The sequence below is a fragment of the Nyctibius grandis genome, chromosome 9 (assembly GCF_013368605.1).
Source record: "Nyctibius grandis isolate bNycGra1 chromosome 9, bNycGra1.pri, whole genome shotgun sequence".
NCBI classification, from domain to species: domain Eukaryota; kingdom Metazoa; phylum Chordata; class Aves; order Nyctibiiformes; family Nyctibiidae; genus Nyctibius; species Nyctibius grandis.
In genome coordinates, this window is record NC_090666.1 from 3,539,682 (window position 1) to 3,554,456 (window position 14,775).

General features: G+C 40.1%; 1 protein-coding gene across 1 annotated transcript in view; it reads right to left on the reverse strand.

Annotated features, from left to right (window-relative positions):
- Positions 1-273: 273 nt before the first annotated feature.
- The window catches only part of COL5A2 (collagen type V alpha 2 chain), a 117,434-nt gene continuing 102,932 nt past the window's right edge, over positions 274-14,775 (reverse strand). The window contains exons 42-54 of the mRNA XM_068408235.1: positions 14,190-14,351; positions 13,962-14,069; positions 13,716-13,823; positions 13,506-13,559; positions 13,068-13,175; positions 12,922-12,975; positions 11,490-11,597; positions 10,554-10,607; positions 8,383-8,490; positions 6,095-6,386; positions 5,005-5,192; positions 2,855-3,079; positions 274-1,977 (exon numbers count right to left, since the gene is read on the reverse strand). Of these exons, the coding sequence (XP_068264336.1) occupies positions 1,831-1,977; positions 2,855-3,079; positions 5,005-5,192; positions 6,095-6,386; positions 8,383-8,490; positions 10,554-10,607; positions 11,490-11,597; positions 12,922-12,975; positions 13,068-13,175; positions 13,506-13,559; positions 13,716-13,823; positions 13,962-14,069; positions 14,190-14,351 (1,716 nt within the window). The 3' untranslated portion in view covers positions 274-1,830. The remainder of the gene's footprint in view (positions 1,978-2,854; positions 3,080-5,004; positions 5,193-6,094; positions 6,387-8,382; positions 8,491-10,553; positions 10,608-11,489; positions 11,598-12,921; positions 12,976-13,067; positions 13,176-13,505; positions 13,560-13,715; positions 13,824-13,961; positions 14,070-14,189; positions 14,352-14,775) is intronic.

Consider the following 14,775-nt stretch of genomic DNA (forward strand, 5'->3'; position numbering starts at 1 on the left):
AATTGGCTAAGTCACATTTTATTCAGCCTTGAATAAAAATTCTCTTTCTCTGGAGTCTCAAACAATACTAGTTAGGCAGCTTTAATAGGACTGCTGGTGATTGCTCCATACAAATTGACACCTATCTTGTAAAAACTGGCACAAAGAGGGCATTATGCAAAATACCTTTATATTCCTCTGTGTAAAATACTTCAGGAGAATGCATTGCAAATGAGTTATTCAAATAGCAACAAAACAAAAGTTAAATACTTCTATTTTTTAATTTCCTGGAAATGAACTGATATGGGACACACTGGAAGGAATTCTACAAAAAGGAAACCACTTACATAGCAAGAAGCATGTATTTAATGAAATGCTTTGCAAAGATACATGAATAAAGCTATGTGCATGACTTTCTTTAGGGATGGCCCCAGCTGTTTATTTTTTTTTTTAAAGGAACAAACAAAAAACGTGGAGAGCACAGATGCAATAAAGAAACAAAAAAACTAAGTAAGTTTGTACCCACATACTTTACAAAATAAAGCATGTTGGCGGTACGAAACATTCTATATACTGTATGACCAACAAATAAATGCACTGTAACATTGTTCTCTCAAACACCATAAGCCTAACAGCTAAGCTCTGAAAATGACATCGGCAGCAGGCATCTTTCACCAGCCTCCTACAGAGTCATTTAGCACCATCACTTTGTTGTCGTTTTTGCCCTGCCTATCTCCTTTCTCAAAATAACAACAGAAGCATAGCACCTTTTAATATCTAAAGTAACAACAGGAATATTAAATGCATCCCAACTTCCAGAGATGAGGTAGCTCATGCTAAGAAATGATGGAACTTTCTTGCCTTGACAGCTCAAGGCCAATAAGTCAAATTACTGGTGATGCATGTCTGGATGTCAGCTAAAACCAATGAATTTCTAAACCTTCTGTCTCTTTATTAGCAATTGGTCTGGTACACATGTGAATGATCTGCAACATACATAAATTGGCACCACATATAAGGCATCTGTATAATTTGATATGTAATGGCTTCTTAGATGGGCAAGTATTGGAAAATCAACAAGTATTGGGTTTAAGATGTATTTTGAAGATTAAGGATAATTTAATAGAATTACACAGATATATTGTGAGAAGTGAAGTCTGGCCTTAAAATTTAAGATATAGGACACCCCTACCTAAAACTCGTATTTACCCCAGTAGTATTTTTACTTCATAAATTAATCATGGCTATGGAATACTCTTCTGAGCAGACATAGGAAAGTGCAGGAAAGACAATGCCAAATTAAGATGATCTTGTCTGAAGAGATTTTTTTTTTCTACAAAAGACATAGGTTTCTGTTAATGGCTATCCTACTGCCAAGCACGGGAAGATAAACTGGGGTTGAGGGAGTAGGTATGATTGAACTATAGCCAACGGTTCACAAAAGTGCTCTACTTTTCTGTAATACAGTATGCATCCAAGCAAAAGAAATAATCCTTAGAGCTTTACATAGTCCCACATTAAAACTATCTGTTTAGAATACCTGTAAATTTCAAAATATTTTGAAACAAAAGCAAGGAAAAAGATTCATATTACTTTTAAAAGGTGGTCATCAATCCTCTTAAAATTGTACTCTGTTGTACTGAAAAGTCGGTTTCAATTATTTAAAACGTAAGGTTTGTAAGTAAAATAAATACTCAAAAGGAGGCCGGGCATTTAAAAAGAACCGTATGTACAATGCTGATCCAATATCAGCCATTACTTCAAGAGTCTCAGGAATAACTTCAATGAGTCTAAGTTCATGTGTTTGATTGCTGCTGTTGCTGGGTAGTGTGTTAATTTACCCCCTTCCTCTTACACAAAGCAAACTCGCCCAACTTCAACTCCAAATTCCTGGTCAGTACTCCCAATGTCCACCGGTGCAATGTCTATGATAGGTAAGCGTGCCACGTTCTGCGTTCTGTACTCAAAGACAGTCTTGCCCACATTCCCATTACGTTTCTGGAGAAAAGAAAAAAAAAAAAAAGACAGACTCAGGCCAGAGCTCATGTCATAAACAGCCTGAACTCCAGCTGGCGAGTCAATTGTCTGCTGGTTCAGAAGGATCTCACCATACCTTCACTGAGCAACACACCCCTGCCTGTACAGCACCCTGGTTATTTAAAAATGTTGCTTTTACACTGATGAACAGACCCGTCAGATTGACACAGCAAGATTTCCCCCTCGAGCTGGACTGATTTTTCTTTATATTATGAAATTCTCCTTTATACATTAATACGTTCCTGCACACATATTCTTGGGCTATATTACTTTAAAGCACAGAGACTACTCTAATATATTTCAAATGCAAAACTAATTTTAGAAATATTTTGCCAGTATCTTAGATTTGGCTGAGAATGCTAATGAACATGAAAAAATTTACTACTTGCTGGTTTTTATGCCCACTAAGAATTTTTGGGGGGATCATTTTCCTTTTCAACTCAGTCAGTCATAGTACCAATGAGTTTCCTCCAGCGTATTGCTGCAATAATCTTACCCAACTGTCAGACAAATGCTTGAGGTTATCTGACCTCTTTGTGTGGTTCCACACAGAGGAACACAAATACTGGAAAATGCAAAATGGCGAGATATGCGTCTCAGTATACTCACTAATAACTACTAATTTGTAAATATCCTCTAAATAGTGCAGACTTCTATTATATGAAGCTAGAATTGTAGTAAAATACCTGTTTGATCACTTAATTCTACAATTCATGGTGAAACTGCAGCATTTTAATTACCCCATTCTATGGATTTTTTATAAATTAAGGAAGAACTGAAACCATGAGAAGACAAAAGTCCTTTTTCTCCATTACAAATGACAAAACCCCAAACTTACAGAACAGCTGTCATGCAGAACAGTGTATCTGAATCGGCTGTTTCCCTCCGCTTTGATCTCCAGGTCATTGGCCCCTTTCAGAATTACAGCTTTTTTCAGGTTCTTAGTCTGGTCATCCATGTACCCAACACTGTTTTTGCAAAGGTAAGTGATATTCTGGGAAGCTTCCTTTGATAGAAGGCGGAGGAATGTCATCTGAGTGACAGCTGTATCCCCGTACACAAACTGTGAAGATAAACAGATCAACATATATTACATGAAAAGTCATTAAGAGTTCGTGAATTTTAGAAATATCTGTCATTGCCGTAACCCTTTCCAGACATGACTAGCAGGAGCCCTATTACATAAAATCTAAGAATGGTTTCTTTTGTAATTTGCTGCCAGTTGAGGACAAAGAAATGTAGACATCCTGTAACAGGGATCATTCTGGAGAATTTTGACTGTAAACCTCTGCAGCTGAACAACTGAAAGGCAGTCGGGTCTCCACAGACATGCCAAGTTTTGGAATGAATTCTGCCTTCTTTCAAAAAGGGATTCAGTAGGAGCTAAACTTTATGTATGAAATAGTGCATTAAAGCAACCTCAAACTAGATGAGAAACATCAAGCACAGAGAAGCCCTTTTATAGCGTGCCTGCTATATTGCAACTTTAGCAGCTTGTTTTCTATAGGCTTTGTATTGTATTCAGAAGCATCACAAACAGTCACAGTCTGACTATGTAAAAATAACTATAGATTTGCATATGGACTTTAGCAACTAATTAACTTACACAGAAGTTTGAAAAATATTTTACGATGTGCCACTGTTTCTGTAAAAAACAGAAGCAATTTTTCTACCAATAACAAAAATTCTAAAATTCCTGAGATATTTTCCCTACCTGTGCAGGTTTCATTTTATTCATGCTTTTATTCATGCTTCATGGAAATAATTGCAGCATAGAAAAAAACAGTCACAAATGACTAAAAATGTATACATTACTCTGAAACTGGTGAAGAAAAAAGAAAATCTTATGCACTGACACTGCCGTTTTTTACAGAACGTGTTATCTCTGTTTAGCAATCTTGGACATATTTATTATTTAGAATCTGTAAGGAGTGCATATGACTATTACACAGATCATACTGTTATCAAATCAAAAATGAAATATTCTTTTATAGTATTCCTGAAGATAATTTCTTCCTCCAAAGAGCATCTGACTTACAAAAACCCTACGTGTAGCTTTGCGGGCAGCTAAATGTCAACTGTGACATCTTGGGTCACGGCAAGTTCTCCGGAATTTAATAATAAGTGAAAGCATCTCAATAAAAGCAATCAATATCACATCTGTTCTCAATATCACATCTGTTCTCAATTGCTGAAGTTCTGAACTGTCATCAGGAATTCAACTGATAACAGCACTGTTATTTTTACACACCAAATACTTACTTTAAAAGGTATTTAATTGCTTCCTATGAAATAACAATTGAAAGTATTTTCCGTGCTTTTGATTTGATAAACTAGGAATAAAAATGGCACAAGTCTGTTAATCAATTATATACTTTGCATAGCATAAACTTCTGTTATTTGGCAGGATCATTAAGCCTCCTTTTAGAAGTTACCACAGAGGCAAAACTGACAGAAAGCCGAATGGAATTTTCATCTGCCTGGAGACTGATGCACTCAGCACGGGGCATTCTGACACATACAACAATCAGACTTTTTTAAAACACAGATTCGCTGAGAGCATTTATAAAGTAAGCTTTGTAATTTTTAGCAGTAAAGAGCTTTGTGAAAAAAAAAGGGAGAATTCAATTAAAACAGCGGTGATTTAAATCATATATTAGGGTAAAAGTATACTTTTTAAGGACAAGGATAGCAAGTTACTGAAGTAGACCGCTAGAGAAGTTGGAGTTTTTGGGATCAAGAGAAATAAATCTCTTCCAGCAATGGTATACTTATAGCCAATCCTGCCTTAGATGCACCTACATTGTTTCTCCCAGGTCTTTCCTACAATTACTGTATGATAACAATCAATTAAGTATAAGCCAGTCAATCAATAGTTACAATGTTCTGACCAGAGCAGAATCTGCTCAGAATAGCAGATGAAGTTCTAAACCAGAAGGAAACAAGCTTCATAGAAGTCGATTCTTGACATTAAATATATTTAGTTACCTGTGATCCCCTGTTCATATCAAGGCCGTACCAAACAGGCTTTACGTCAGATGACCTGCTGGCCCACCACGTTTTAAGTGGTATAGTAGATGGGTTTGCAGAAATACAGGTCTCTCCAGTTTCCATGTTGCAATATACTTTAATAGCATCTTCAACACATCCCTGGTTAGGATCAATCCAATATTCACCTACAAAGAACATAAAATGTGATTCCGTTACATTATTAAGATTCTTGAAATAATTGGGGAGATATAAGCAAAAGTATGTCATGACAGTACAAAACACAAGGAAAACAGGCACATGTTTCACATAACCTGACACGTATTTTGATGTGTGCATCAGGTATACACTCTGTTACTTCAAGATACAAGCTGATCAGTATTTCAAATATTTCAAAACTGGGGAATGCAGACTAGAAAGCTGCTTAAGTTTAAGGTTGTTTAAATCCATTGCAAAGCTCCTGGACACTCCAAGTGCGTAAAGAACACACAATGGCTAGAAGACAGTTCTCCCTACATATGAGAAACCAATGGCAGCCCCTCCTAATGTTGATGTTGGAGGCTGGTAAGGCCTGCTGCAAATTATCCCTACCTTCCAGTCTGTTCTGATTTATCACTGGTAATCCATATAAATTAGGGAAAGTCCTAAATGGCATGTTAGTGCATTACCACCTACGAATTGCCACTATGGAGCAGCAGCAGAGAATTCTGGATGGAAAGCACAGGTTATCAGCCCACAGGTAACGCTTTGAACTAACAGCAATTAAGTAAATACTCACAACTGGAGTATCAGCCTAGCTTTGCCATCATATGAGTGGTACTCCATGGTGAAAACACTTTCAGAAGTAGTGTTCCATGAAGTATAAAATATTTCAGATTTTAAAATACATCTGAATAAATACTGAATAAATAAACACGGGATATATTAGAATATATACTTAATTGGCAAGAAGTTGTTTTCAAGCCCCTAGTGTGAATGTCAGTTTAGACCACCAAAATCTGTATTACACTTTTTTTCCAGTGACCAAGTATCTGCTGGCAATAAGACAGAATCACACGGTACATATAGGAGATGGTGTGTTTATACACACCGCTGCTCTTGGATGGGTGGCACAGCTTCAGGTCATCGCAAGTCCGTGCTGGGTGTTTCTTTGAACCATCTGGGCTGCGCATAGTCTCAATCTGGCTGCTCAGTGACTTCAGTGTAGCATGGACTCCTGGGTCTGTTTTATTATGGTCATCTGGGGCTGCTTCATCTTCAGTAAACTCTGGTAGAGGATCTGCCATAGCATCATCGTAGTGCCCCATAATGTCACCAATGGCAGCAGTGAGATGGCCTGGAGGTCCTGGAGGGCCAGGAGGGCCAGGTTCACCTGGTGGACCCTAAAGGTTAAAAAAAAAGAAAAAGGCAACAGAGGCACAGCAGAGAAAATGCTATGCAAAATGATAGCAAAGCCAGCCACTAAAAAAGCAAAACGTCACGGCCAGTCACCCTAATGTGCAGGGAAAATTCAGGTACAGATAAACAATTCACATCTCCAGGAACAGGGGTAAGAGATTAGAACTGCATGTGAGGTATTCTCTCTCTGCTTCGTGCCCTCTCTGCCCACCTTGCTCAACTTTGGCTTACTCCTGATTTCGGACTTAACAGCTGGAAAAAGTCATCAAGGAATGGCCTCCTCATTGCATTTTTCTAAGCCATCTGTCCCTCCGTGTTCAAATCCTTGCCTAATAACTTTATTTCTCAAAATTCCCAACAGCTGTAAGTGGTTTTTAGAGCATCTAAAATTCCTGCTTCCCCTGAGTCGCCTCAGGCACATTTTCAATTAGTAAAGCCTGGACAGAAAATTTGGCACTAGAAATATCTTTACATTTATCCTGCACAGCGCTGAGCTTTCTGGCCACAGGTATGAGAAGCAGGATCTACATCATCCTTACTTGGCAGAGCAGGTGTTTTCCTGAACGATCTGAATTGTGACACTTGGGGAGGTAACTGAGTCTTGAGACAGAATGTATCTGTTAATAAACATATCTCCACCTGCAGGCTCTGTCAGCTCTTCTTTGGCAGCAGAAAGTCTGTATGTAAGATACCTTCATTGTAAGTTTGATGCTCTGATGCATCAGATGGTATATCAGAACGTGGCATTTCCTCTGAGAATAATTACTGCAGAATTCACAACTAGTGCTCCAAATGTTTTCTACAGAGCACACACCCAAACTAACACATGCTGCATCTGACGAATGAAATCTTAACTTTTATTTCTTGCTTTGTGGTTCCAATTTATAGTTGCATGCAAGCCACCATGCAAAGCAAAACTGAAGTGACTGGTATACGGTATTTCTTGTACTGTCTCACTACACAGATGAAGGATCTGGGTACACGTTATATTCTTATGCTCTACCATCGACTATTCATTCAAGTCTTGGTGCCTCAGCAGAAGTGGAGACTCCAATAATTGGCAGAAATTCAAATGAAATAGGGTGAATATTAGCACACGATAAACACAGGAAACACCATATATTACAAGACAAAAAAACAGCAGAAACTGCCTTCTCTGTCTTGCTCATTATTATATTCCACCTTTACTCCATGTTTTCCACTTCTTCCCCAAAATAAGCAATACCAGTCTTCTAACTCTTCACCTGATCATCCACATCACCCTTTTCTCAAATCCCTCTAATTTTCTAACTTCTCTTCCCTGAGATAGCATAACTTACATTTTATGACTTAGGGCATTGCGAATTGGTAAACGTGGAATATGTCCGGGGCAGTTCGCAAAAATTTAGGACTTTCTCCACGATGGTCAAACTATTTTTCGTTAGTCGCAAATCAGCTTGCAGTTGATGTCTGTAAACCTTAGATCAGGCTGAAGGTCAGCTGAGCTGAGTGTTAGAGTTTGGGCTGTTTGTTTGCACTGAAGGATTTCCTTAACGCAAGGCATGATGGAGTATGCTGCTGGCAATGGCTGTTCTAATTCAGTGCCACCTTTGTGGGACTCCTGACTTTGAACTACTGCTGGTTCCAGATACACCGACTGACCTATGCTTAAGCCTGAGGTTTTGGGACCCAATTTGCCAAATGGCCATGTTGAACTGCAGACCCAGCAGGATTCAGTGAGCTAACTGCAGAAGTAGCCACAGGTTGGCCTAAGGAGAGCGTAGGTGGATGAGACTGTGATTGTCACAGGTCTGGAAGATGAAAATGAGTAAGAAATGAGCCCTTTCAATACAGCGTTACACTGGCTATTTATTGGAGAAACTGTATCAAATCTTACCATTTGTCTTGAGCTCACGGATGATTGAGAAAGTGATGCAATGGAGTGTAAAAAATCTCACTATTTGAAGGTAACCTTTTCCCTCCATATTCCCATCAACTTACCTCAGGTCCAGCTTCTCCTACACTCCCTCTAACACCAGGAGGCCCAATTGGCCCAAGTGGACCGGGACTTCCATCTTTGCCAGAAGGACCAACTGGACCTGGAGGACCCTAGAAAATATAAGAGAAAGAACGAATGTATTTTAGCATTTAATGAGAAAGCCCCACCCAACCTGGCCTTGAACACTGCCAGGAAGGGGGCATCCACAACTTCTCTGGGCAACCTGTTCCAGCATCTCACCACTCTCACAGGAAAGAATTTCTTCCTAAGATCTAACCTAAATCGACCCTCTTTTAGTTTAAAACCATTACCCCTTGTCCTATCGCAATAGGTCCTGTTAAAATGTTTGTCCCCACCTTTCTTACAGACCCCCTTTAAGTACTGAAAGGCTGCAATAAGGCCTCCCTGGAGCCTTCTCTTCTCCAGGCTGAACAACCCCAACTCTCTCAGCCTGTCTCCACAGCAGAGGTGCTGCAGCCCCTGATCATCTTTGTGGCCCTCCTCTGGACTCGCTCCAACAGCTCCATGTCCTTCTTATATTGTGGGCCCCAGAGCTGAGCGTAGAACTCCAGGTGGGGACTCACCACAGTGGAGTAAAGGGGGAGAATCACCTCCCTCGACCTGCTGGCCACGCTTCTTTTGATGCGGCCCAGGATACGGTTGGCCTTCTGGGCTGCAAGCGCACATTGCCAGCTCATGTTGAGCTTCTCATCAACCATCACCCCCAAGTCCTTCTCCTCAGGGCTGCTCTCAATCCATTCTCCGCCCAGCCTGTATTTGTGCTTGGGATTGCCCCAACCCACATGCAGGACCTTGCACTTGGCCTTGTTGAACTTCATGTGGTTTGCACAGGCCCAGCTCTCAAGCCTGTCAAGGTCCCTCTGGATGGCATCCCTTCCCTCCAGCATGTCGACCACACCAGATAGCTTGGTGCCATCGGCAAACTTGCTGAGGGCGCACTCAATCCCACTGTCCATGTCGCCGACAAAGATGTTGAACAGCACCAGTCCCAATACTGAACCCTGAAGAACACCACTCGTCTCTGGTCTCCACTTGGACATCGAGCCATTGACCGTAACTCTTTGAGTGCAATCATCCAGCCAATTCCTTATCCACCCAGTGGTCCATCCGTCAAGTCCATGTGTCTCCAATTTAAGACAAGGATGTTGTGCGGGACAGTGTCAAATGCTTTGCACAAGTCCAGGTAGATGACATCAGTTGCTCTTCCCTTATCCACCAACGCTGTAACCCCGTCGTAGAAGGCCACCAAATTTGTCAGGCACAATTTGCCCTTAGTGAAGCCATGTTGGCTGTCACCAATAACCTCCTTATTATCCAGGTACCTTAGCATAGTTTCTAGGAGGATCTGCTCCATGATCTTGCTGGGCACAGAGGTGAGGCTGACTGGCCTGCAGTTCCCCAGGTCTTCTTTTTTTCCCTTTTTGAAAACATGGGTTAAGTTTCCCCTTTCCAGTCAGTGGAGACTTCACCAGACTGGCACAACTTCTCAAAAACGATGGATAGCAGCTTAGCAACTTCATCTGCCAGTTCCCTCAGGACCCGTGGATGCATTTCATCAGGTCCCATGGACTTATGCACCTTCAGGTTTTCAAAGATGGTCTCAAAGAAGGAAGTTTTAATGCTGTTCTTCTGAAGTTAACCACCTCAGCCGATATACCTTGGATCAGCTGTATATTTTTTCCTAAACCATTTAAGTGGGTTCAATTTCAGGTCCTATGCAGACTGGATTAGCTGCTGTACGCCCACACGTATACAGACTCAGAGATATACTGTCACTTGGGAACATCCAAGGGAGTCATATTTCTCCTTTACTTTTAGATGAATGACATACATGGGGGTATGAAAGGCAGAGTATCAATTAGCAGAGCTACCACATATATGGCTTTGCATCAGATGCAGCAAAAGTGTCTGTAAAAAGACACTGCAGCCCTGTAGTTACTCTGAACTGACCTTTTTATCTAGCTATAAACTACACTTATGTCAAAGCTTTACCACATTAAACAAGGTAATGTCTTGCAGCAAAAGACAGTAGGGTAATCACCATATGATACTGGAGTCAATAAAAGCCAGTGAAAGAAAAGTGAAGAAGAAATAGAAATCTGATTGTGGAAAAAAACAAGCAAGAAAAACCTTAAGCCTGAAACATACTCACCCGAGGACCAAATGGACCTGGAATGCCAGGACTGCCCTGTTCACCAATAGGACCCTGAACAGAAGAAATTATTGTATCACTGTGACATTTAAAGCATAATCCTTTAGTTTTAAAGAATTAGTGTGTGACATACACAATTCTGTATGAATAGGATTATAATACACACGAACAACGGGTAGTACCTTTCCCTCTTACAATTCAGTTTCATTCTATTGCTTTCTTTTGTCACAGAGTAACAACCGTAATCAGAATTTAGATTAATACAATTTGCTGGTGCTTTGCTGTATATAAAGTTGTTTCTGCAGAAAAGCCTTGCTTTCATGACACTTAGAATCAGATTGGCTTACAAAAGACCAACTGACAGCTATTATGAAGTGGAAAGACACTTTGCGTGTTGGGTTGTTTTGTTGACTCTTTTACTGCATGTTGAAACTTCCAGCTCTTGCACAGGATCAGTGAACAAATGTAGAAAAATTAAGTTTTCCACAGCATTTCTGTTCAATTGCCACTGAAATCATGAAGTTATCGGAAATATTAGCAAGAGATACTATCACAGTCCCCATGGGATTTTGCATTTGATTCCTTGACTGTGAAGAGTTCAAACACTGACAAAAAGCATTTCACACACTAATGTGCTTATCTGAAACTATCACCTTCAGTTATCACCTTGTGCTGACAGGTCATAGACTGTCAGTGATCAGTCACTGCAGGAGTGGCACAGATGGAACAGGAGTAGGAGAACACATATCTTGCAAAGCACAGGTTTGCCTCATCATGCGATAGTATGGTAAAATTGCATGAAGAATATTAGCCAGGCCACTCACAAACACCTTGTGGGAAAAAAATAACTAATGTTTGCTTTTTTCCCATTTTAAATAACTGTGTTCCTGATACATTATTTAACTACCAAGGAAATAAAATTATAGAACAACTTACAGGAGGACCAGGAAGACCTTGAAGCCCAGTGAAACCCCTGTGTCCTTTCTGGCCCCTATCGCCTCGATCTCCATTGTCACCTTTGTCACCACGAGGTCCTTGGGGACCCTGTAAATATCAGTGATGAAATGTAAAATTCTGAACTGGAAAAAAAAAGCCAACCTCAAAAACCCCTCATTTGCTTTTAGACACTGCATTCAGACCTCCTTCACTTCTAAAGCTAGAGAGAAGGTAATGCTAGGGCAGCTCCAAGAATCTTAATTTTTTACCAAAGAATAAGTAAATAATTACAGAAAACTGGGTTGTGCTTAATTATAGTTGTGGTAAATTTAGTCTACTTAGCTTCATAATACAGCCAAAACAACCCTGTAAAAATGACACTAAACAATTTACATAACAGAATTTTCAAGACTGAGAAATTTCTTTGCTTTACTGGATATGGCAAATGATTTTCATAGATGAGGTTGAAATATTGTGGATCTCTCACAGACTCATAACAATAAAACGTATTTTCAGTATCAAATCCTCCATGTTGCATCTTTACTTCTCACAGCTCCTTTCACCTTCACTGTGATTAAAGTACAAGTGAAGTTACATTCCCTAACTACAGACAACAACGTTCAGGCTCCCCAGTACAAATAGCTTGGTTCTATTACCGTCACAATTTCATTCTTGGTATTTTTTTGGTAGTTTCAGACTTTTCATACTAATTCAAGAATCATTGTAAAAAAATAGCTTCTGCTTTCAATTCTATATTTCTCAGTCCAAATTGCATGCTAAATTTCTCAATGCTAGATTCCAAATAGTTTATCAATGGCATCATTATCACTAACTACTCAATAAACTTTTCCTGTCTCTCATATGACATCTGCTTAGGGACAGGACAACATTCTTTTGAATTTCCCAAGTTTGCAATTAATTTTTTGTTCCAAGCTTGGACTGTAAAAGAGTTATGTAACACAAAAAGATGGGGTTTGTTTGTTTTTCCTTTTGGACTGAAGTCAGAATCTCATGAGTTGAATTAAGGCAGTTTCATCATAGCAGGTGATTTTGTTACATTTCTGCCATTTTTATCTAGAAATCTGCCATTTTTGTTCAGCATTCAGTTCTTTATCCCTTATTTGAACTGTTAAACACAGATTCCATCCAATTGCTAACTCAGGTCCTACCATCATCTGGACAGCAACACACTCCAAATAAAGAGGCTTCCAAAGCATTTTTTATTTCTCTGCAATGTATTTTTAAATAAAGTGTAGAAATACTAGTGTATTCAAACAGATTGGTACAGCTTTGCAGCTCAGAAGACTACCCGCATCCACTTGCAGTCAGAACCCCAAAGGTTGAAGCCCTTTTCTAATTTGGGATCAGTTTCTCATACACTTTCCTGCAAAAAGTATCTCAGATAAAACCACAGTGACCATGGAGAACTTACAGGCAAACCTCTCTTTCCTGCACGACCTGGGGGACCCATCGGACCTCGAGAACCCTACAAAGATTGCATACAGAAGATATGTGAAGCAATGCATACAGAATATTTTTTAATAAACAAAATATTAAAGAAAAAAAAGTCTCACTTACAGTTTCACCTCTTTGACCTGCATCTCCTGGAGGGCCAACAGGACCTGGAGTTCCTGGACCCCCTGGGGAACCTGGTAAGCCTGCAGGGCCAGGTTCACCACGATCACCCTGCAAAACACAATTTCAACACTATTTATCTACAGAGGACTGGACTAGACCAATGCAACAGGACTCTAGCATTGCTAATCTACTTTCTAGCAATTACAATCTACAAAGATATTCCTTCTGTAAGAACTCAAGTCTGAATTTGTGGAGGCAGGTGTTCTTAGCCTTTACCCAGGTTTTCTCAACTTTGAGAGGTACTACTTACTCAAAGCTGTGATACACTTTCAGAACAAGTTCTCCATTCAAGTTAACTGAATGAAGAGAAAACCTACGATAAGTCAATAATAAAATGGAAATTTCCAGAAGTTACTTAAGAAAACAATATATTCTTACACGTTCTCCAACAGCTCCATCTCGTCCAGGAGTACCGTCATTACCAGCAGGTCCCTAGAGTTATGGAGTAAAAATAGGGCTATTGATTAGCTCTGTAATCTTGCATTTCTATAAGAAGAATGAGAAAGTTATTCTTCACCTCTAACTTCAAGTCGAGGAGAAGAACCACTAGACTGACTTTTTTTGCGTGTTACAAGGCTCTATACTTACTTCTGGACCAGCTTCACCTACAGGTCCAGTGGCACCTGACTGGCCAATAGGTCCTGGGGGACCTTTATCACCAGGTGGTCCCGTAGGACCTTGTTTTCCTGGTGTACCCTAAAAAAGATGAGAAATATCATATCAAAATTCTAATCACAAAACAAAGCAAGCACAAAAAAACTGCTGCCTGCAAAACACTACTCATTAATCCAGAATGCCCAAGGCTGGTGGTATATGGACTTGATCGTTACTTACTGCAGGACCTGGCAGCCCTGGCATGCCTCTTTCTCCTCGCTGTCCTGGCATACCAACAATGCCTCTTTGACCAGTAGTTCCTGCTGGACCAGGGGGGCCATCTGGGCCCTGAAATCCATGAAGGATAAAACAACGTTACTATCATTTCAGTAGCAATAAGTATAAGTAACAATGAGACCAAGCCTAGAGTTGGTCTGGGGAGAATTAATCACGTCAGCCAGAACGTACCGGCTGCCCATCTTCCCCTGCGTCACCCTTGTCTCCAGGACCACCAGGCGGACCGGCTGGCCCTCGATCTCCCACGCGGCCATGAGAACCAGGATCACCACGAAGACCCGGGGGACCTTCTTTTCCTGGCTCACCAATAGGCCCAGCAGGCCCTGGAGCTCCCTAAGAAGATTAAAACACCTCGTTACATTGGACCCTTTTCTGATCAGGACAATTAAATTCTAAGGACTGCGATTTGATTAACTGTAAATATGCACACTCTAAGGAAGGCCCAAAGTGTGAATGAGCTAAGACCTGTTATCATCTCATTTATGATCAAATAAATGAGATGAAATAAACATCTCATCAAATTACGTCCAGCTCCACCCACCCCGCCAATTTGCAATTCCAAACTCCCTCCTTTAAAAGACACACTTTTTTTTTGTTTCTCTCTTTTTTGTTTTCTTTTTTTTCACCTCAGGTGTACAACACTGCTAGAAAACTCACCCTTGTCCATTCTTTCCAATATCATCAAGCTAAAGTCCATATTCAAACTTTTAATTCATGTGGTACAAATTAGTGTTTTAACAGACTTCTGCTAATTTCT